This window comes from Pseudorasbora parva, chromosome 4 (genome assembly GCF_024679245.1).
Source record: "Pseudorasbora parva isolate DD20220531a chromosome 4, ASM2467924v1, whole genome shotgun sequence".
In the NCBI taxonomy this organism is placed as follows: Eukaryota; Metazoa; Chordata; class Actinopteri; order Cypriniformes; family Gobionidae; genus Pseudorasbora; species Pseudorasbora parva.
The window spans coordinates 3,623,754-3,647,481 of NC_090175.1; the positions used below are offsets into that span (position 1 = coordinate 3,623,754).

The following is a 23,728-nucleotide window of genomic DNA, read 5'->3' on the forward strand; positions in this document are numbered from 1 at the left end:
TTTAAAAAACGTGTAGAGAAAGTAGTTACACTTGTTCTGTGGCACCGCTGCTCTCTGATGCTCCGAAAGGTGTGTACTAGTTAGGCTATAAGCTTATTTAACTATGTGAAGTTTTATTAACTAATTTCGGGAGGAGCACTAACAGATAATTAAACAACGGAGCCGTCAGCTAATCAAACCTAATTAACAAGGGGAGCACGTCAGATAATTAAACCTAATTAAACACAGGTGGAGCATGGTAAGCTAATCAATCTGATCAACGATAGGAGGTGTACTTATACTACAGATTTACCTCCTCTCGTTGACCATTTTTATTTTGGCATCCCTCCACCACCCCATCTCCTCACTTCAATTTAATAAACCCTCATTAGATGCCATCACAATCCATAAAACATTACAGTCTAGTTATAGAGTATCTTTACCACGGGGAAAGATTTTACCACTCGCAAAAATCCGAGCCCGGAGCCCTCCCCTGGACAGCACGCCATATACGCATAATCTTTACTCTATTTAATTTGATGTAAGTGGGAACTCGTGAAATATTGTTAAATAAAATAAAACAACTTTTGTGCATACCATCAGATGAAATCCTGCGTCCATGCTTTCTCCATCCATGCAATAAATGCACATCCCTGAATGAGCGCAGATTTATAGCATATTTACTTGAATGTATTAGGTAATATCTATGGTTTGACCCATTTCAGAGGCGGCTATTTCTAATGATATTTCATGCATTCTGAGTTGATTCTCATGCTAAACATGGCCAACGTTTCAGTTGTTGTCAGAGTTGAATGTACAGTCTTGTTCAAAATAATAGCAGTACAATGTGACTAACCAGAATAATCAAGGTTTTTAGTATATTTTTTATTGCTACGTGGCAAACAAGTTACCAGTAGGTTCAGTAGATTCTCAGAAAACAAATGAGACCCAGCATTCATGATATGCACGCTCTTAAGGCTGTGCAATTGGGCAATTAGTTGAATTAGTTGAAAGGGGTGTGTTAAAAAAAATAGCAGTGTGGCATTCAATCACTGAGGTCATCAATTTTGTGAAGAAACAGGTGTGAATCAGGTGGCCCCTATTTAAGGATGAAGCCAACACTTGTTGAACATGCATTTGAAAGCTGAGGAAAATGGGTCGTTCAAGACATTGTTCAGAAGAACAGCGTACTTTGATTAAAAAGTTGATTAGAGAGGGGAAAACCTATAAAGAGGTGCAAAAAATGATAGGCTGTTCAGCTAAAATGATCTCCAATGCCTTAAAATGGAGAGCAAAACCAGAGAGACGTGGAAGAAAACGGAAGACAACCATCAAAATGGATAGAAGAATAACTAGAATGGCAAAGGCTCAGCCAATGATCACCTCCAGGATGATCAAAGACAGTCTGGAGTTACATGTAAGTACTGTGACAGTTAGAAGACGTCTGTGTGAAGCTAATCTATTTTCAAGAATCCCCCGCAAAGTCCCTCTGTTAAAAAAAAAGGCATGTGCAGAAGAGGTTACAATTTGCCAAAGAACACATCAACTGGCCTAAAGAGAAATGGAGGAACATTTTTTTGGACTGATGAGAGTAAAATTGTTCTTTTTGGGTCCAAGGGCCACAGGCAGTTTGTGAGACGACCCCCAAACTCTGAATTCAAGCCACAGTACACAGTGAAGACAGTGAAGCATGGAGGTGCAAGCATCATGATATGGGCATGTTTCTCCTACTATGGTGTTGGGCCTATTTATCGCATATCAGGGATCATGGATCAGTTTGCATATGTTAAAATACTTGAAGAGGTCATGTTGCCCTATGCTGAAGAGGACATGCCCTTGAAACGGTTGTTTCAACAAGACAATGACCCAAAACACACTAGTAAACGGGCAAAGTCTTGGTTCCAAACCAACAAAATTAATGTTATGGAGTGGCCAGCCCAATCTCCAGACCTTAATCCAATTGAGAACTTGTGGGGTGATATCAAAAATGCTGTTTCTGAAGCAAAACCAAGAAATGTGAATGAATTGTAGAATGTTGTTAAAGAATCATGGAGTGGAATAACAGCTGAGAGGTGCCACAAGTTGGTTGACTCCATGCCACACAGATGTCAAGCAGTTTTAAAAAACTGTGGTCATACAACTAAATATTAGTTTAGTGATTCACAGGATTGCTAAATCCCAGAAAGAAAAAAAAAATGTTCGTACAAAATAGTTTGTACAGTCAAAGGTAGACACTGCTATTTTTTTGAACACACCCCTTTCAACTAATTGCCCAATTGCACAGCCTTAAGAGCGTGCATATCATGAATGCTGGGTCTTGTTTGTTTTCTGACAATCTACTGAACATACTGGTAACTTGTTTGCCACGTAGCAATAAAAAATATACTAAAAACCTTGATTATTCTGGTTAGTCACATTGTACTGCTATTATTTTGAACAAGACTATATGATGGTCACCAAAGAAGTGTGTTTCAGGTAGTGAGGGAAAGTTCACCTTGTTCAGATTCCCAAATAACCCAGTGTTAAGGAAATAGCAATAGAGTTCTGCCAGTTTGTGTGTTCTGTTGGAAATCAGCATGTAAGTGCATATAATGTAAACAACACAAATGTATAGTACATCGAAAGTTATCCAGGGATAATGCCATGATGCATTGTGTGTGTGTGTGTGTGTGTGTGTGTGTGTGTGTGTGTGTGTGTGTGTGTGTGTGCAACTCTTTAGCTCCGCCCACTGCACTCTTCCACGAGTTTGGCTGTTTTTGAAAGAGTAGGTACAGTCTTTAATAAATGTGATAAAACTAAAGACTCTTGAGAGATATGAAGGATGCAATACTACTCTATAGGTACTCAAGATTAACATGAGGCTAGCAGAAACTGAGTGTTAAGTACCCTTTGATTCAAAGAACAAAGATAACAGAGGACATTGTAGATTTAATAAAGATTAATCTACATTTAACTTATGATTTTTGCAGTGCAGACTGTTTGATAACTTTATTACATTTCTGTATATGTTCTACCTGTTAGGTAGAAATGCCACAGGTAAATATAACATTTATTATAATGTGTTTTAATGTTAATGTGATGTTTTTTAAGCCTAATAAATTATACTGTCAATTACTCGAATGTTGAATGGCTATCGTTAATGTTTAAAAATAATCAAATAGAGATAAATAATCATAGAGACATCAGTAGCAGAATTAGTATCAGTGACACTGGCCTTCAATCATAAAAATATGCCATAACACCAAATATTTAAAATACACTGTCTTTAAGTTGTTTCTTCATTCATTAGGAGAGAAGATGTGGAATTATTACAATATAAAAACATTAAAAAACTTTGCTTTTAATTACATGAAAAATTGTAACCACCACTTTTCTGTAAAAAATAAAAATAAAATAAATGTAAAATAAATAAATAAAACATGACCTTGATTTAAATGAACAATTTTGCGACAGCTGAATGTAACGCAAGTCAAACATGTCAGTCTATGAGTAACGTAATTTATTTAAGCCATGAGCAAAACTTAAATATCATATAATGTGGACGCTATTTACATCTCATATCGTCTGTAAACTCTTGCATTATCAAGGCAACGACTGGCGTTTTGTATGACATTAAAAAGAGCAGCCGTTATCAACCCCACAGTGGAACAGTTGTGAGGAACAGTGAGCGTGGAAGGTTAACTATTTTCAAGAGATTGTGTGTATCTCTGTGAAGATACCGACAATGAGATGCCGCTCACTCACCGCAGGTTTCGGAAATGTTGCTTTGAATTAAAACGTCTGCCAAATGTTAAAATGTCTAGTGTCTTACCTGGGGTCAGAGGTCACTGCATCCCTGGATTTACTCTTCATAGACACACAGCTTGATCCAGGAAATGGAGAACTCATTTTAGGGTCAGTGCACTCATCTTCCCTCAGGCTGTGGAGACTCATTTTAGAGAACCTGTTCTCCCGGTCTCACTTCTCAAAAAGAGAGTTGAGAGATTGATTCCAGAACGTTTATGTAGAGATATAGAGTAAAAAATAAAAAATCTGTAGTATAATAATGCAGTAGTAAGTAGGACAATGCAGTACAACTACATTACACTCTTAATCTAAATTAAATTTCAATCTAATTACCTTCACCATAATATAATAAAGTAAAACACACAGTTTACTGAAGTATAAAAAAAGGAAAGTCTGTTTAAAGGTTCCATTTAAAATCCTATTCTCCTTAAGAACACTTTTTATGCTGAAATGGTTCTTTATGTTGGGGGTCAGGGTTCTTAATATATATATATATATACACACACACACACACTTATGCATTTTTTTTTTTACATTTACATTTATGCATTTAGCAGACACTTTTATCCAAAGCATCTGTCAAGAAGAGGCAAAGAAACACAAAAAGTGCCCTAAATACCAAAATTTGTATACTGCTCAGAGTAGCAAAAACCAGAGAAGGGAACAAGAAAAGAGAAATAGAGGAGGAAGAGGTTTTTAAATTATTATTTTTTATGATAACACACACACACACACACACACACACATTTGATTTTACTTAAGCAGAAGACACTTTGACTGAACTCAGTTGTGTAATTCTGTAGACACATGACAAAACCCCATCATCTACAATGAGGAACTGACACTCGGTCACACCAACACACACAGACGGTAAAAAGGTCAGAGGATTGTGAACATATTTAGCATGGCCCTTTATTACAATATTTTACATCTATGTTGTGTGTGTTAAAAAAAAAAAAAAAAAAGTATTCACCTACAATATTGACCACTTGCACATCTTTTTTTGGGTAAAACCCTAATAGACGCTAAAAGGTATAATAAGACCAGGTTAAGAGAGACGTATTAATACAATTAAACTAACATTTATAGCTCAATTATGGTTCAATACAGACATTTCAACACATGGTTCTTTGTGGAAATGTTTAGCTTTCGTTACAGGCTGAATAATCCTAATCTGATATACCTATTTGTCTTAGTAGTATCAGATCTAAACGTCTGTGAAATAAACTCGGGGGTAGCCTGTCCATATAGCCATTTCTTATTGTCTATAGCTTTTAATGTTTTCCGAAAATGATGTGAAAGCTGCCATGTAAAGTCCACAGACAGTTTGAAATACTGTAGTACAAACGGGGTCATTTACATGTTAATTTAAAACAATTCGCAACAGTTTTAGTAGCTACTTGTAGTTTAATATTTGTGTTGTAGTTACGCTGCAGTAAAGTACAGTATTCAGTACTGATTTCGTATGCTGTGCCCAATTTCCCACAACGGAAGCAGTTTTTCTGGTAAAGCCGCGTTATTACACAAGCACTGGTTCATTGATATCATACATAATGTGATTATTGTACAATAATACCTCTGTGTACTAAAATATCCTGGCAGAGAAAAATCTTCAATCTCATATTAATTTTGTTGAAGTCACATGGTCTAGAAATAGTACATACAATAATTAGGCTATCCGTCTATAATGTTTGCTACATACATATCACAAAGATATGGTGTAACCTGAGTACATAAAGTAAAAATAATTAATTTATCATTTACTTTATTATTGTTCTGTTATTTTGGTCAAAGTTGTTATATAATTTAAAAAAATGAATAACTGAAATCCTGTTTAAAGAAAAGCAAAAACCCTAAAAACATTTGATTAATGATAACATGCTTACATGGGGAAAGAGCATTGGACTTACCACAGAATACCACAGAGTGTGCGGTCGCTGAAGTGCCCAGTGCTAACGGTTTACAGCCTCGGAGTGGCGGTGCTCATTTTCTTGCTTTCACTTTCATTTCTATGGTGAATTCCAGACGGCGTTATTGCGCCATTGAAAGACAGCGAAGGCTCCACATGAAGGGTCTAAATATATTTTTTTAATTATTTTTCATCGACCCCGTCGCCAGGTCAGGTGTGATTTAAAAAGCCACATTATGAGACAATGCTCACTCGAGTCCTCATGCTCACTTCAGATCGGAACTCTAGCTAATCACAAATGAAGCCAAATCTCAGTTTCACCAACATACAAATCCAACATCAGAGGTCCATTAATACTATAGACAGAGACACTTGATTGAGAGATGTATTTGTGATGGAGTAATTACTTTATAATTTTATTGGACTCTTGCAGTAGCATTAGGCTACTCTGAGCTGTGCATTGCTGCATTCATTTGAGTGATGACGGCGCCGATAACTTGATCTTGACCCTTAAGAAACTTTAATTAATACTGTCACATAACAAATCTGTTTAAAATTAAATTAAAATGCTACATGAATTGCTAATTACAACATTGAAGTACAAATAGCAGTACTGTATAAAAAAAAAAAAAAAAAAAAAAACAGCCCACATGGAAAGAACCTATAGTTTTAATACTGGGTTTGATATAGGTTTTTCATATATGTGACACATAAAATTGGCCGTTTTCCTATATTATATGTAGGCTACATATATACACATATATAATATAATATACAACATATATATATATATATATATATATATATATATATATATATATATATATATATATATATATATATATATATATATGCATACAAATATTATTATATTCCATTCTGCATATCATGTAGATTTTTAACCGAGATGGCAATGGCTTTTGACATGTATGTTACCTTTTTGTTGCTTTTAGGGATTGCCACGCCATCACTTTGGAAATTGCTGCGGGATTTATGTTAATGGTAAAGTCTCAGTGTTTTTTTGTAGTTGTTTTTTCTGTTTTTTTCGCCATGTATATGCTAGTATCTGTCAATGTCACACATCTTTCAGATGGACATGGCTTTCATTAGAAAGTGGTGGTCTTCTTCTGATGGAGCTCTTCAAAATAGAAGGGTATTATAACAATATATATTTGTATATTCATCTCTGTAACACTTACTGGTATTAATAAATTGTGCAGTTTTTTATTACATTTGTTATCATCTACAGTTCATTTTGTGTCATGGCTCATTTATCAAAATTACCATGTTCACCAGATTAGTAAAATGACTGTCAGTCGTCATCCATTTAGCTAAGTAAGGTGTATAGGAAATGTTCACAATAGTTGCCTCACACGGTATGCAGCTTCAACTGTAGTGTACCATGGTCTCAATTGTCAAATCATTCTGTCTCTCATAGTTGAAGTATACTTATGATGAAAATAAGTGTGACTTATAGTCCAGAAAATACACTATATGCGCAAAATAATTTAATCAAATTGTGATTTGTGAACACCACCCCCCCCCACCCCCAATGTTAAATTTGACACAAAGTTACTGATGAATCTAACAACCTAAATCCAGCATAGAGCGGTTCAGTGAATGTGGTGTTGAATGTGTATAAGTGTGTGAGCGTGTGTGTTTCAGAGACGCTGTAGAAGGACAGAGTGCCGGCCGGCCAGTCCAGATACACTCCTACTCTATTAGAAAAGGGTGAAGGGACACCTATGTCTGTATTCTTAGTTTTGTGCCAGATAGTGAATCTGTTATCAGAGCAAAAGAGACTCCAAGATTTGTCATTGTATCCAAAACAACAGTCACTTCCTCCTTTTCTGTTGATTCCTTTATAGGCCACTGCTATATCAGCATTATAGCCGCTCCATTCAGCCTCCCAGTAACAGCGTCCAGTCAGACTCTCTCCACACAGAACCTGACACCATTCATCAAATCTCGCTGGATGGTCAGGATATGGCTGCTTCTCTTTCACACTTGTCGCCTTCCTGTTCTCATCAGACAGAATGAGTTGATTGTGTGCTGTGCTTGGATCCAGCGTAAGATCACAGGAATCTGAAAACAAGAAGAGAGAATAGCTATAACAAAACAGTTGTCACACAATTAACATTGTACATTACTGTAAAATTGTTGAACTGACATTTAAGGTCAGATGCACGATACCATCATATGCACATAAGCACCGAAATACCAGTAAACATCAATCCTCAGGAATGAGCTTAAAACAATGTGCCATTTTTCAAATACCCAGATAAGGAGAAGCACATGTTTTCAAACCCCTAAAGTGGTAGAAAGAATACGAAAAATATTTTTCAAAGCTTTTGCATTCTCTAGTAAAACTTCGGACAAATGTCCAGCTGGCAGTGTTTCAGACAGCTTCGGCGGGACATTAAACAGAATGCAAAAGCTTTGAAAAAAAAAGTTATCTCATCCCATATTTTTTCCACCACCCTGGGATTACAAACTTTGTACATGTCAGCTATCTGTCCAATTATTTATTTATTTTTACTTCTGACTGACAGCAAAAATGCAAGACTGCTCACAATAATACCCAACTGCAGAGCGAAAGAGTTGATAGATGGAAAGGCTTTATCTCAAAGTGCGTTTTAACCACCCTTAAATTTATCCTATATGACAAACAGAACGTCTCGTTTACGTTTGTAACCCTCATTCCCTGAAGGAAGGGAACGGAGATGTTACATCAGTACTGACGAAATTGGGGTTTCGCTTAGAAAGCCAGCTGCCTTAAATCTCAGTTAAAACGATCCAACGATTTTGCATAATGTAACTCTGCCCCACTGCGTGGGTATAAACAGGATTGCATTAGAATATCACATTTATGTTACCTGCTGAGGAGCCGAGGATGTGGCATGGGGACGTAATGTCTCCGTTCATTCAGTACACTTCAAGTTACGTCAGTACTGATGAAATGGGGGTCCCAATCTAATCTCACTTCCGCAAGGGCCACAACCACCGGTGGTGGTAGGCAACTCAAACCTGCTGCGTCCCGTCCAGGAGCCACAAGTGGAGGTTCCAGAGGTCAGGATACGGGTGCCATATGGTGCCCCCTCTCTGAGAAAGAAGGTCCTTCCTCAGAGGAATAGGCAAAGGAAGTAGTAATAGGATCCGGCTTATGACAAAAAGATTTATGACTTTGACCTTTTGACCTTTTGCCCGATTGAACTTCCGGGGTCACGGTCATGGAGGGGTTTCCGGTATGATTTATGACGTGACCTTTTGACTGAGGTTTGAGCGATCAAGATCCCTCCAGCATGGGTGCGAACTGCAGCCTAAAGAGTTGTGTGGAATTCATGTTTAAAGATCATTACAGAAACCAGATGAGCAATCTGTTGCATAAGATTATTGCGGATGCATCCAACCCCGGATTTCCAATTGACACCGACACGAGGCGTGAAGCGAATCTCAAGAAAAATATGGTGTTAATTAGAGGAATGCCTAATTCATGGGATGATTTGACGGACAAATGCGCAGACGGTACCAAACCACCCGATGTCATGATGAAAGAGGTTCTAGATATACTGTTTCAATCGCAGTCTGAGATTGGAATCACAGACCTGTTGTGTTCCTGTACCTATGTGGCGGACGTTTGTTCTACACTGATATTGAGTACACGCGGGTATGATGAAAATGATGAAAATGAATTAGCCAAAATTGACGAAATGGAAAACATTGTTGAGAAAATTGTCGCAATGTTTATCGATTACATCCTAGCCCAAAACATGATGGCCTGCAGAGATTTTCTTTTCTGGTTAGACTTTCATTGATGTGATTATTACCATCATAATTTTTTACTAGCCATTATATCCTGTAACAATATTATATTCATTTTTAACTTACTTTGTATCCCGTAAGTTATTACTTAGATGTTGCTATATTAACATCATTATATCTGTTTTTTATGTACTTGGATTACATGATCTGTTATTTCATTGTATCCATTTTACTTTTGTATTCTGTAACTTTTTTAATAAAAGATTGATTCAAAATCATTGTACGCATTATTCTTTTTGCAACGGCTGAAACGACATCATGTCGGAGCTCATGAAAAAGACTTATTATACACCATCCAACCCTGGTTCTTTAGGGGGTAAAAAACGATTAAAAGACGCCGTCTTAAAAGATAGCGGGGTTCGTCTAAGCGATAAAGAGGTTTCAGAATGGTTGGCCGGTGAGGATGCTTACACATTACACAAAACAGCTCCTATAAAATACAAACGAAATAGAGTGGTTGTGTACGGGGTCGATACGCAGTTCCAGGCCGATCTTGTCGATATGACCGCCTACGCCAAGGATAATGACGGTAATAAATTTCTGCTGACCTGTATAGACGTATTTAGCAAGTACTCGTGGGTTCGAGTGTTGAAAAATAAGAGCGGCATTGAGGTTACTAAAGCTTTCAAGTCTATACTCGACGAGGGGCGTGTACCTCAGAAACTGCAGACGGATCAGGGAACGGAGTTTTTTAACAAGCATTTTCAAGATATGATGAAAAAGCACAACATCAATCACTTTGCTACCGCCACGGATTTGAAAGCCAGCGTTGTGGAACGGTTTAATAGAACGTTAAAAAGTCGCATGTGGAGATTTTTAACGGCTACAAATTCGCGCAGATACGTAGATGTTTTACAAGACATTATTCAGGGGTACAACACGAGTTATCATCGAAGTATCAGAATGAGACCCGTGGACGTGGACAAAGTAAATGAGGATCAAGTGTTTCAAAACTTGTACGGCGATATAAAGAAGACCGGGGTTAAACCCCTATTTAATTTCAAAGTCGGCGACGTCGTTAGGATTTCTAAAGTCAGAGGTCCGTTCGCCAAAGGTTACGAGCAGAACTACACGGAAGAATTTTTCACCGTGGCCTCTCGTATCCCGCGACAACCCCCGGTCTACAGACTCACCGATTATGACGGTGAAGTCATCGACGGGGTTTTTTATGAAAAAGAGCTGCAAAAAATAATTGTTAGTAAAAACAAATCTTTTAAAGTGGAAAAGATTTTAGGTCAGAAAAAACAAGGGAAATCTACGCTTGTTCTAGTGAAATGGCTCGGATGGCCGTCAAAATTTAATAGTTATATAGATAAAAAAACTCTGCTGGACTTGCAATCTCCTTAAAACGATGCGTCGTTAACGGGGCCGACCCATACGGGACGAAGGATCGTCATGGATGATCATGGGTTCTACGTCACCTTGCCGTGCAATGCGTCGGCGTCGGTTTATCCTGAAAATCGTATAGCCTGCTATACAACCAGGTTGGCTAAGCCCATAAACTTGAAAGGAGAATGGGAAGTCGGACTCGCCGAAATCGAATATCCTAGAAGTTGGTACATCTTTAATGACGAAGATGGACATTTCATTCTACATAAGGCCCCGGAACCCCCCGACGCCACCTCCACACATATTGGTATTTCTATCATTTCAAAATTGAACATAAACGGCGGTTACTACGTAAACATTCGAGCGATCCTCCGTGCTATAAACCAACATCTCACGCCCTCGGCCGTATTGCATCACGACGAATTAAAAAACAAGGTCTATCTGGTAGCGAAACCCAACATTTCGATGAGTTTCCGAGGGAAACTGGCCATCATTTTAGGAATGACGCAAAAACCTCTCGGAGGTTTAAGCTATCATAAAGAACCCGATTTTACTAAGACCGTCATCTCGTACGCACCTCATCAAGCGGATATCAACGCGGGGTTCTACACGATGTACGTTTACACAGACGTCATCCAATATCAATCGGTCGGCGATTCGCACGTACCCCTCTTGAGATGCGTACATATAACGGGTAAAAGCAACGACGCGGTCATTGCCAGATACGACAACCCCCATTACGCATCGGTCAACAAGGATCACATCGACAGCATCATCATAGAGTTGAAGGACGATCAAAACAACGAGGTAGCATTTTCTTACGGGAAAGTCATAGTAAAACTTCACTTTAAACCAAAACGTATCCCGATTCTTTAAAAATGGTTTATTATACACCTAGAGAGACCAATACCTCGGACTATGTAAGCTATTACCAAAATCAAGCCGGCAGCGGCTTACCGGGGTATGCAGGGGGCGGGGTTATGTATGGGGCGGGGCTTGGCGGTTTATTTAGAGGCCTTTTCAGGATGGCCATACCTCTGTTAAAAAGAGGATTTAGCATCGCGAAACCTCACCTAAAATCGGCGGCTAGAAATATAGTATCCGACGTCGTCTCAAACGTATTGACGCGGTCCCATAACGATAAAGCTCAAGACGGGTCCGGGCTAATGGTCATGGCCCGTAAGAGAATGTCTAAGCCGCCCGGTGTGAGGAGGCGTGGTCAATGGCTAGCACAAAAGAAGAAGAAGAAAGCGGCGAGCGGATCAAACAGGCTCTCACTCGCACGCAGAAAGCGCAAGAAGTCTGTTAGTCGAAACGTATCGATCAAGAGAGCCTCAAAATCTATATTCTAACATGGCGTTACTGCATCGCATGTCGGGAGAATGCATCAAGTCGGAGCTGGACTTATTTACGGTCCCGATGACGCAGACCGTTATTGAGAAAAATGGCTATTTAGAAGTGGCCCCTTTATCGGCCATATCCGACTCCGCTCCGTTGGAATTTTTTATCGCGGGCAACGGCGATGATTATTTGGATCTCAACAACACCATGCTCTATCTACGGGTGAAAATCACGAAACCTAACGGTGATGTGATTGCACACCCGGCGAAGGTAGGGCTGATCAACTACCCCGGAGCCACCATATTTTCACAAGTCGACGTAACCCTGGGCGATCGTCTGATATCTCAAAGTTCGAGCACCTATCCTTATCGCTGCATCATAGAAAGTCTGATCAACTACGGCAAAGATACTCTGGAATCTATTTTCGCCTCCGGCTTGTTTTACAAGGACACCGCGGGTCAGATGAATGTCCACGACCCCGCAGGCAATAACGCGGGGCTGACAAAGAGATCGAGCTACACCAGCGAAAGCAAGGAGGTGGAACTCCTTGTGCCCATACACAGCGATATATTCTTCCAGGAGAAACTTTTGATAAACGGGGTTGACATTAAGATAAGATTTATTAGAGCAAAAGATGAATTCTGTCTGATGAGGTCCGACGACGTGGCTTACAAATTAAATATAGTGGCTGCATCCCTATTTGTCAAGAAAGTTTCTGTATCACCGCCGGTGAGACTGGCACACGCCCAGACACTACTCTCGACAACGGCAAAGTACCCCGTCGATAGGGTCAGTCTAAAATCATTCTCCATACCCGCAGGGGCACGTGTTTCGAATCAAGAAAATCTGTTTTTAGGAACGCTACCCAAGTCTATCGTCATAGGTATGGTCGACAACGACGCCTTCACCGGCTCCTACACGAAAAATCCATTCGCCTTTCATCATTATAACTTAGAATTTTTAGCTGTGTACCTTGACGGACAGCAGGTCCCCACGAAGCCTCTTCAGCCCAATTTCAGCGATGGAATGGCGGTACGGGAATATTATCAGCTGGTGATGGCGACCGGGAGACATCTTAAAGATCAACCGCTCGCTATCGGCAGGAATGATTTCCTGAACGGATACACGCTTTACGCATTTAACCTCACACCCGACGAAGAGTGCGGTCAGCACGTTTCGCTAATCAAGTCCGGGAATATCAGAGTCGAAGCTCGTTTCAGACAACCGCTGCCGAATACCATTAATTTAATCATTTACGCGGTATTCGACTCCATCATTGAAGTATCTAACAGACGTCAAGTGCTGATAGACTACTATTGAGATGAACACGCTGCAACTCACGGCCGTCATGGATAAAATCACATGCGGGACTCATTTTCTCGGGGTTCTACCGAGCGATCAACTACCCAAAAAAACCCTAAGGATCTTACCGTCAATGGCGATCATTAACACCCACCCTTCCTGGTTACCGGGGGAGCATTGGATCGCGGTTTATTTAAGCGAGGAAGGACCCGCATGTTTTTTCGACAGCTTCGGCAACCCGCCCAAAAGCCAGAGGTTTCCAATCACCATCAATAACTTTCTAACAGCCAATGACTCCGCGGTATTATATTCCGACAGACGCGTCCAGGATTATTCATCGGATACCTGCGGTCAGCACTGTGTGTTTTTTCTATATCATTTAGCCAGAGGATGTGACTATAACCATGTGATGAAACTATACACCGATGATTACATAAAAAATGATAAAATGGTGTCCCTTTTTGTGAGGAGATTAAGACCGTATGTTTGTAATAATGAAATGTTTTCCTGCCTTCACTGTGTGCAGACATGTTTGGCATATAAATAAAAATCTTAAAACTATTATATTTGATAGTCTTTTTTATTGAATCATACAATGGATACAAAATAGAAGGGTTCGTTAAAATTCCAACCATTGTCTTCGATCGATAGTTGGGGATTTAAACACAGAGTCTTCGGGCTCTGGAAACACAGAGCGTGAATATTTTCGTCCTCTTTTAGAAGGTCTGGCAAGGGTTTGTGTGGGGGAGTCGGGTTTACTCTTTAGAGACTGAATTGCACCCCTCACCTGTTGATTCGGCACCGTAGAAAAAGGAATGTTTAATTCTGCAAAGGCGCGTAGAAACTCCGACCATCCTATAGGTCTCCTGTTATCCCGAACCTTTTGCGGAGCCGTGATGTTTTTTAATAAATCGAGCATGTGCGAGCCTTTCACGGCTTTACCCCTGAACACAAACTCACCCGATTCGTTCCACGCACTTAGTTCTTTAGCTTTAGACATCTTGTCTAATATGTATCTGCTGTTTTTCACACTTCTCGAAGGCACATTCTTCAGAACTTCATCCATCACGTGCACATCAGCACCGTCATCTTCAACGGTTGTGGTAGTCGGTAGCTCGTCTTTATTAGGGGGGTCCGGTAGGGTGAGCGTTAAAACACCGGCCTCACGATCTCCTTGTTTAACGACGTTCAAAAACCTGCTTAGGGTATTGGCGTAAAGCTTTGCTTTTTCGTAAGGGCTCAAATCAGTGCGGAGTAAAATATTTCTCATGGATCCGTCCAATTCGTTTTCCACCGTCTGTTGAATACTCTCGCGGGGGTTTTCAGTTTTCATCCTATCCAATTGATGTTGCGGGACTAAATACATCTTCTCCGCATACTCCATCCTATCTATTTGCTATCAAGCTCGAAAGAAATGGTATGGCCACGCTCAGGAGCGGCAAAAGGAATCCGCCCTTCTGGTTGATGACTCGTTTCTTGGCCTCTATGCCTATTTTTTTATCGGCGACAAATTTAATTTCGGCTTTTCTCTTTTTCAGTCTTCTGTACTGTTGACGATTGACCGGAATCGTTCCGTAGAGAATGTTAAGAGCCACTTCACACAGGGATAAAATGAACTCGTCGGACGCCGATTGTAAAATAAGTCGTCGTTGTTTTGGAGAAGCTTTATGTAGTAGCTTTAACACAGGGAGATGTTTACAAAGTCTGGCTGACATGTTGATCACGTTCTTCTTTTTTTCGGGATATAAACCACTTGACGGTCGGAAAGCAATCCTGTTCTGAGACGGTACTGCTCGGGAGTTTTTGCTTTATAGTCTATCATTAAGTAGCCAAAAGGTCGGTTGACCGCGTCGTGATAGCACTCCATGAAGTATTTTGTGTTTCCGGGGTACATTTGACGCGCTAGCAGCGCTACTTGGTTGACATCCCGAGGGTTTTTAAACAGAATCATATAATTGGTGTTTAAACTAATGGTTCGGCTGAATTTACCCTGTACAAACGCGTTTTGCACTATGTAAACACAACTTAAATTTCGATGATGAACGAAATTCACAAATACCCTTTGAAGCTCGGAGTTACCACTGGCCTGCTCCATCAAATCATCCACGATGAGAAGATTTGTTTTAGTGACAGGTAGCAAATCATCATCATTCAGACTCTCCGGTATTCCGTGCACAAATTTAATGTCATACAATTTCAGTACATCATCATACAAAGGTTGCCAACAATCATACAACCATACAATGTTTTCAATTTTCTTGGAAATTACATTCAAGCCTTTTTCCAACAAAAGTTTTACAAAATAAGATTTTCCAGAATTTGACGGTCCACTTAAAACAGAACTGAATGGATGTTGTAGTCTGAAATCAAAATAATCGGAAACATCCTGCGGTCGTCCGTGCGTCATCTGATCAGTAGCCATAAGGAAGTGTGGTGTAATCGGGCAAAAGCCTGCGTTTATTATACACCACCTTAAACCTTTTAACGACTGATTTGTTGTGCAATGTGAGAGTCTTTTTATTCCTCACAATGTTTTCCGTTTGAGCTAGGATGTATTCGCCACTATTAGGCGACGTCACATAACTGTCAACCAGACCGATCAGGGATTCCAGACGGATGGTTTGGGAATTTTTAGCATTCAGCGTTATACCCTTCGCTTTCATACACACCGTACCTTTGCATGTGCGAAAGCCGTAAGATTTCGGACCGCTGGAACAAAACTCTGTGATAAAATCGTCATATTCGATTTCGCTAGTCAGTTCGCCCAAATGATCCCCGAGAGGCGGCTCCCAGTCGCCGGGCCTAGACACGAATATGACGCTGTCTGTGTCCGAGTATAGTAGACGGTCGCCGAGTCGGTCCATCAATGCGTACAATTCCAGTCGCGCGTGCGCGGTAGTGAACGCGCCTATAAACACGTTAACATCGCGAGCCTTACAAACATCGTCTTTGAGCGGCTTATGCTGGACGAGCGCCACGTCGTCTGAGACGAATGAGAAATAGGACAACGTGTCGGTATTACCGAAAACGATTCTGGTGAAAACTTCGGGGTCGCTCACCAGAGTCGTTTGAGGTAAGTTCGGTCTTAAAGAGAATCGTCCCCACAAACTATTCAGAATTAATTTAGTGATAGCCCTCTGGGCAGCGTTGTACTTGATCTTTTCGGGGTCGAGTTGAATCCCCTCTTTTTCAAAATACTCACGTATGTAGGTCTCTTTCTCAGCGTCCGTGACAACGTTCGACGGGTACCCCGACGCTTGTTGTTTCAAACGTAGAAACGTTTTTACATATCCGTCAAACAACGTGTCTGATCGCTGCGGAAAATGCCAAACCTCGTCGATCTTGGCTACCACATAGCCCTTCTCGACGGCTTTTAAAAGCTCTATAGATACCCAACAACCCGACAGCGCTCTTTCCTCATTCGTGTGGGTACAGCTCGTGGTCTGGTTTTGATCGTGAGCGCAGGTTCTGCACAACGGAAACATCAGTTTTCCCTGACATCTGTAAGGGAGGACCGGGTGCAGTAATTTGCGGGGAGGGTACACGGTTGCTTTGATAAGACCGTAATAATTTTCAATCGGTTCAAAATCATTAAAAATGATCTGCGGGTGTTCGATCGGGTAGCTTTTCGTAGCCTGACAGTAAGGATATAACGAAGTGAAATCAAGGTAACGTATTTTCTCGTCCCCGCTCACTTTGTGATAGAGCTTATAAGCGTTAGTGCGCCCACCAAACAACGCCTCTCGAGGTCTCAGTCTCTCTGGGGCAGAATAATTAGTCATAAATTCTATCACAGAGGGGTCGGTCTTTTTCATGGCGTTCCATTCGCATTCCCAAAGAACCTCGATTTGTAAACCGTACGCATTCTGCAGAATTTCAACCTTATCGTCAAACTGTCTCCTGAGAACCCCGTAGGGTACTCCCGACAAGGGGTGTGTCTGATGAGGTTCAAAGCGACAGCAGTGCCCGTGGAAGACGCACCCCGCGTATTCTAACCCGTGCCTCACACCGTCCTGCTCATAGTAGCCGTCTAAAAAGTACTTACCGATCGAAACTTCGCCGTGGTTTACAGCGTGGTGAACGTCTGCTTTTCGACTTTTCTTAACGTACTCGAGCCATTCGATCGATCCGTTTGAGTAGCACTTATTCTGACGGATGTACGCTTTGTTATGCGTGAGAGCGAGCGTGTTTCTGTTGAGATAATGCGTTTTGAAGACCCCCATTGAACAACTGGCGATCGTCGTGAATGCAAAAGGGTCGAGTTTGGCGCATTCTATGAACGCCTCGCGGTATTTCATACAGCCTTCGCGTAATAAGACGACGTCGTTAACGCCGTACGTGTACAGTTCTTGCCTAAAGTCAAACCGTTCGCCCTGAACCGTGCTGTACCACGCGTCGAACTTTTCGCGGTCTTTATCCGACATGTTATCGTAGTTGTAGAACTTTTTGTCGGGGTAAGGTCCGACGTAGTTAGCGTTTGCAGCGATGTTAAACATGTGCGGAAAGTATGTTTTTCCAGTCATCGTTTCTAAGTCTAGTGCCGCGGGCATTTTTGCTAACGCCATTGGAAAAAATGCATAGCTATCGATATACCGCTGGGCAAACGACTCGTCGTACATGAAAATAATTTTACAGCCTTGCATTATGATCTCAATCCCGATCCCGGCATTGCAAAAATACTCGAGAATTAGAAAGGCGTCGAATCTGGATGCGTAATGAGCTATGAAGCAGTACCCGTTATATCGGGGTTGTCTGAAGCGGGCGATTAGCTTAGCGATGCAGTCGGTACCCTCAGCCGTAAATTTCTGACCTTTGAATGTGATCGCGCAAACAAAATTTGCCACGTGTCTACCGTTTTCGTAACGCGTTTCAAAATCGTAGAAAATGTATTTCTCGCATTTTTCCTTAGCCACTAGGGGTTGTATGAAACATTGATGCACCCCACCATCTGCCAGTTCCTCTCGACAATGGACGCATTTGTCCGGGCTACATTTGTGGTCTGTATTCTTCTCCCCCTGTTTAACGTCGTAACGTTTGCAGCATAGTTTACAGTATTTTATGATATCGCAGGCGGGGTATTCCTGACCGGGAGGAGAGTTTTTTTTATGCATTTCGAAGCAATAGCTCGATTTACAGTAACGCGAACAATCGGGACAATGTATGGTTCTTTTAGGAAACCTATGACAATCAACGTCAAAACAGATATTACAGGCGTGTTTACATCGATGGGTTCTGACGCTGGTGTAACTTTTGTAACAAAATTGACAGACGTATTGCGAACCTAAGAAACCGGTCAGACTCAATATCATGTAGTAATGATTGTTATCCAGATACAGGAACGCCGTTTTGGGGTGGGGTTCATCACAGGTTTTGTACGTTTCTAAGATCATGGCGTTCGATCTGTGAAATACGACGATTTTAATGCCTAGCGCTCGTTCAAACGCAACTATGTCACTAAGAGCGATAGGATTGTGGATTGAGAAGCCTGCGGCGTTTTGAATGGCGGTAGCCAGTTTTTCTAACTCGTTCTCGGGTAGTTGAGGGTTAAGAAAACGAGCGATGCAAATAGAAAAACATAAATTATTTGATAAATTTATGGGGCAAAATAAGGTGCTCTTTTTCTTTTTGATGACCTGACAGACGGCTAAATCTGTAAGTTTACGACGAGGACGACCCCCTCCTTGTCTGTTCATGGCTACGGTGGCGTCGATCTCGACGACGTCGTCCGATAATAACCGATCGTTGCTCTGTAAAACTTTTTCAAATTGTTCCATTAGTAAATCGACGCTGTAATCATTACCGGATGTTAAAACACCGCTGACGGGTGTTTGTAGAGCGGGTGCGGACATGGTCATATTGATCACGGGAGCGTCGCTACCGATTTCTCTAGCAAAGCCGACGATCTCGCTCAGCAAGTTGTGTAAGCGGGTGTGATAAGAGGCCAAATCTGTAGAGTTAATCTCTCTCAGATTCATGCTTCTTCTCAACGACACGCTATTGAAACGAGGTCGCGGTAAAACATGATAACCGTTAACGAACCCTCCTTCTCGAATCAGCGTATCAACGTCCGTACTGCTTAATCGAGTCTGTACGGCAGGGTCAGTCACAAGTAGAGCATTGACATTACCTGAAGCTGGTCTCGCTCCCCCGGTCGACGATTGTGAATTATCATCGGCGACAGGCTGTTCTGTAATGTCGTCGTCACTACGCGTTGGTAGTTGATTATTTAAAACGCCCCCGTATTGTACAACAGGATTATTGTCTATGCTTAGCGCATGATCGTACAAATTTGGGTTTGAATTTACGGCTAATTCAAAAAGATCCAAATCGGTCGAGGTTGGTGGGAAATCTAGATTAAACAAATACTGTTCTAAAGAATCAGTAGGTGTTAAAAGATCATCCGGTAGTATACTTAGCATATCAATCTCGTCTGGTGACAGTTCTGTGTCGTCTGCGCAAAAGCTTTTTGATCCATCCATTTTAGATTTCAGACTAAAACATGAAATATCTCACAATCATAGAGTATATGTGGAATGCATACATGAAATATCATAGACCATATGTAGAAAAATATGAAAAACATACATGAAATATAACAATATTATAGGGTATAGGTAGAAAAATATAAAAAGCATACATGAAATATCATAGAATATAAAAAAGCATACATGAAATATCATAGAGTATATATGTAGAAAATATAAAAAAGCATATATGAAATATCATAGAGTATATATGTAGAAAAATAGATGGTATATAAAATCAATACATGTTGGCTAAAGAAAAACAACTAAGGTATAAAAGTTTAATGGATTACATGTAAATGTTTACTCATCCATTGTATCTATGAGGACGTGAATAAGATGATGAAACATAAGTACCAATTCACGGTGGTATTGGGCTAACTGTCGACCCCTTCTATCAGATTCCACATCCAGGATTGATTTCATGGTATGGATACAGCGAAATATTTCGCAGTACATATTTTGAATGAAATCATCATGGCGGCGCGTCTCGAGACGTGAGGCTCGAACCTCACTCCCGCATGCATCTAATCTACGTCGAGTGTCGCGCAACTCACTACTCAGCTCAATCAATCTCCTGTTTGCGTCACGCAACTCACTACTCTGCTCAATCAATCTCCTGTTTGTGTCGCGTGACTCGCTACTCAGCTCAATCAATCTCCTGTTTATAGCCTCATGGCTGCTGCTAAACTGTTGACCTAATGTCTCTATAGAAGGTGTATCAGTGTGTGGGGTGTCAGCGGGGCTAGGCACAGGCGACGCCTCTTGGACTTCGATGTCTTGTTCCGATGGCGACTGAAAAGGATATGGGGTATGACCGGCGTTTGAGCTCGTCCAAGAACTACTGACCCAAGCGGCACGTTGAGGCGTATTCCAGTTAGCCGCGTCGTCGGTACTTCCACCAGGCCCTGCCATGTAGAAATATAACAAAAAAAACTTAATGGAATAGTAGACATTGAGTTTAAATAAAATAATGTAGCTAATCTCACCGTCGGGAAATAGACTGACACAACTGAGCGCCGGACTGTTCTGCGGGGGAGGAGGGCAAAGCGATTCTCTGGCCTTCTTTCTCAAAGGCTCGTCGCTAGGTTCAGAGGTCTGGTCTAAACTCGATGTGGTAGGGACTACTTGATTCTCAGTGTGCTGCGCCGGTGCAGGGTCTGGTCCGTCTTGGCTATCTGTTACGCTGACGGTCTCCTCTTCATCGTCTTCTCCAGTGAGGTCGACCAGCGGGAAGTCTGGTTGAGTTAGAAAATAAATGAAATCTAAAATAAATAAATAAATACGGTTGTTTTCTCATAGAACATTGAGAGATAAATATATACAAAAATATATACATAAAAATATAGCTGCTACGGTTTTATTTTACCGTCCGCAGTGCTGTCCGCGTTGATCGTCTGAGCGGTCGCTGTAAATAAAAATAAATAAATAATTAAAGAGAGCAAGAAAATTTAAATAAGATCGTTTTATAATTTATGAATGAATAGAAAAAAGATCGCTGCTAGGTTTCAATATCCAAACCTGCCGGGAAAAACCTCTGTTATGAATGGAAAACAATTGTGAGTCGTTTTATACGCCTGTTTGACGACCCGCCTACAGATAGATGACGTATAATGGCTGAATCCTGAAATAAAACATTATTTTCAGAATGTTATATCACTCCGACGCACTAGGGTGAGCAATTTCACCATAACCGGATATAGTTTTAACTCCGGGGGAGTGGGTGGCGCTGGAGAGCCGGCTGTCGCCCGTATCAGCGATGTGGTGTGTTATATCACTCCGGCACGGTAGGGTGCGCAATTTCACCATTACCGGATATAGTTTTAACTCCGGGACGGCCGGTGGCGCCGGAGAGCCGTAGGCGTTTAAGACGACGACTAAAACATGATTTTATGTTTTTAAAATATACCGTAGATATATCAAAAAACAGATCGATCGCCCTTGTGAACCGGATAAACACCAAAACTACTTTTGCTAGAGGATATCATAAGGTTTAAGAGCTGTTAGCAATGTAGCACGCGCCGCTAAGCTAAACCACGTTTTTCCTAACAGGGGTCGTGCTTCATAACCACGAGGGTAAACAGTAACGCTATGCCGCCTTAATAAAAAACAAAGATAACGCAACGGTGAATAACGATTTAGTGTAAGCAGAATTAAAAAAACATAAATAGAATAGATAATCGCAGCATAGCTGCTAAGCGGCTATCGTCCGCTTCCTGTTAGACCGACATTTTCATAATAAAAGCCCATTATAATCACGTACTGGTAAAAAACTAATTTGATATAAGATTTAAGCGGATAGAACAACCTAACCGAACGGTCGCACCACGTACGGATTTAAAAAACAAATAGTGTGGCCAGAATATGTCTTTTTGATATATTTTTAAAATGAAATCTAATTACAATCAGAATTACAATCTACATTAATAAGTTGCGTCTGTCACAAAATATGTTTTAAAACGTCATAGTACATTTATATTAAACTGATATGGATTTAAAAGATAGTATGTTACAGACCATCAATGCATGCTTGAAATCCACAAATAAACCATTATAGCAGTAGAACAATCCACACAACATTTATATTAAACTGATATGGATTTAAAGCGAGTATGTCGCAGAAAAAAAAAACATCAGACCATCAATGCATGCTTGAAATCCACAAATAAACCATTATAGCAGTAGAACGACGGTTAAAGCAATAAGGCTGATTATACTTATAACAGATAAAACATGTTAATAACCAAATTGTATGTTCAAAGCATTATAGCATTAAATATAAAGAAAAAAAAAAATACATACCGTTTTGCATTTTTGCCGAGAGGGATGACGAGCCGTGATGGTATCTCCAAAATAATATCAATGGTTTTCCCGGACACCCAGACAGCTTTATTTATATGGTAGACAAGGTGTTTTGTAGGAAAAATACACCGCCGCGTCCAATAGATGGCGTCATTGCACTATGAATTTTCGTCTCACAGGTCACGACCTGTGGGGCCTTACACGGCTTGCTGTCAGACACCCCCAACACCCGTGGATGAGCTACGTTTCGAAATGGGATAATTGGCTCGTATATTACCAGGGATCTGAAGCGGTGCAGATATTTACGGCTAGCAACTGTCGTAATACACACGCACACACCACATCCCACGGGGTGAGAGAGGCCGCTTCGGAGACATTCGGATGCGTGTTAAGAAACTATGTTTTTTAAAAAAAGATGTGCCATGTTAGATGCAGACTGTCTAAATATCTCTAAATGATTTTGATGGTATCTCCAAAATATCTATGGTTTTCCCAGACACGCAGACAGCTCTATTTATATAGAAGCCGGCATATATTGTAGGAAAAATACGCCTCTGTGTCCAATAGATGGCGTCATTGCCCCATGAATTTTTGCCTCACAGGTCACTAGCGTGTTGTGACCTGTGATACAGTGTAGCATATTTCACGGCATACTGTCACACACCCCCGACAACCATGGATGAGCTACGTTTCAAAAGGGTAGAACGAGTCCGTATTTTACGTGAGATCTGAAGCGGTATAGATATTAAAAACAACAAGCTGTCAGGATTGCAAACGCACACACCCGACCCATGGGTAAGAGAGGCTGCTTCGGGAGACATTCAGGAAATAGGATGCCTACATGGTAAGGGAAGTTTGTTTTTAAAAGATGTTAGATGCAGGTTCACTAAATATTGCTAAATAATATCTCTAAATGATTTTGTGTGAACCGTTT

At 40.8% G+C, this 23,728-nt stretch overlaps 2 protein-coding genes across 4 annotated transcripts in view; both read right to left on the reverse strand.

Annotated features, from left to right (window-relative positions):
• LOC137073718 (uncharacterized) overlaps positions 1-23,728 on the reverse strand; it is a 53,260-nt gene that overhangs the window by 7,513 nt on the left and 22,019 nt on the right. Inside the window, exons 8-9 of the mRNA XM_067442422.1 lie at positions 7,235-7,759; positions 3,791-3,935 (exon numbers count right to left, since the gene is read on the reverse strand). Coding sequence (XP_067298523.1) covers positions 3,791-3,935; positions 7,235-7,759 — 670 coding nt within the window. The remainder of the gene's footprint in view (positions 1-3,790; positions 3,936-7,234; positions 7,760-23,728) is intronic.
• Positions 15,617-22,215, reverse strand: LOC137072647 (uncharacterized). Of its 3 annotated transcripts, none has more exons than XM_067440533.1 (3): positions 21,362-22,215; positions 20,982-21,230; positions 15,617-20,900 (listed from the first exon to the last, which is right to left on the reverse strand). In XM_067440533.1, exon 3 carries the CDS (start codon positions 19,945-19,947, stop codon positions 15,880-15,882), a length of 4,068 nt encoding a protein of 1,355 aa, XP_067296634.1. In that variant the 5' UTR covers positions 19,948-20,900; positions 20,982-21,230; positions 21,362-22,215; the 3' UTR covers positions 15,617-15,879. The 3 variants fall into 3 exon arrangements, with proteins under 3 accessions (XP_067296634.1, XP_067296636.1, XP_067296635.1); XM_067440535.1 differs by having other exon boundaries at positions 20,982-21,257; XM_067440534.1 differs by having other exon boundaries at positions 21,330-22,215.

Excerpts from the sequence above, each read along its gene's own strand:
- LOC137072647 (XM_067440533.1), bottom strand. The coding sequence starts at position 19,947 with ATGGATGGATCAAAAAGCTTTTGCGCAGACGACACAGAACTGTCACCA.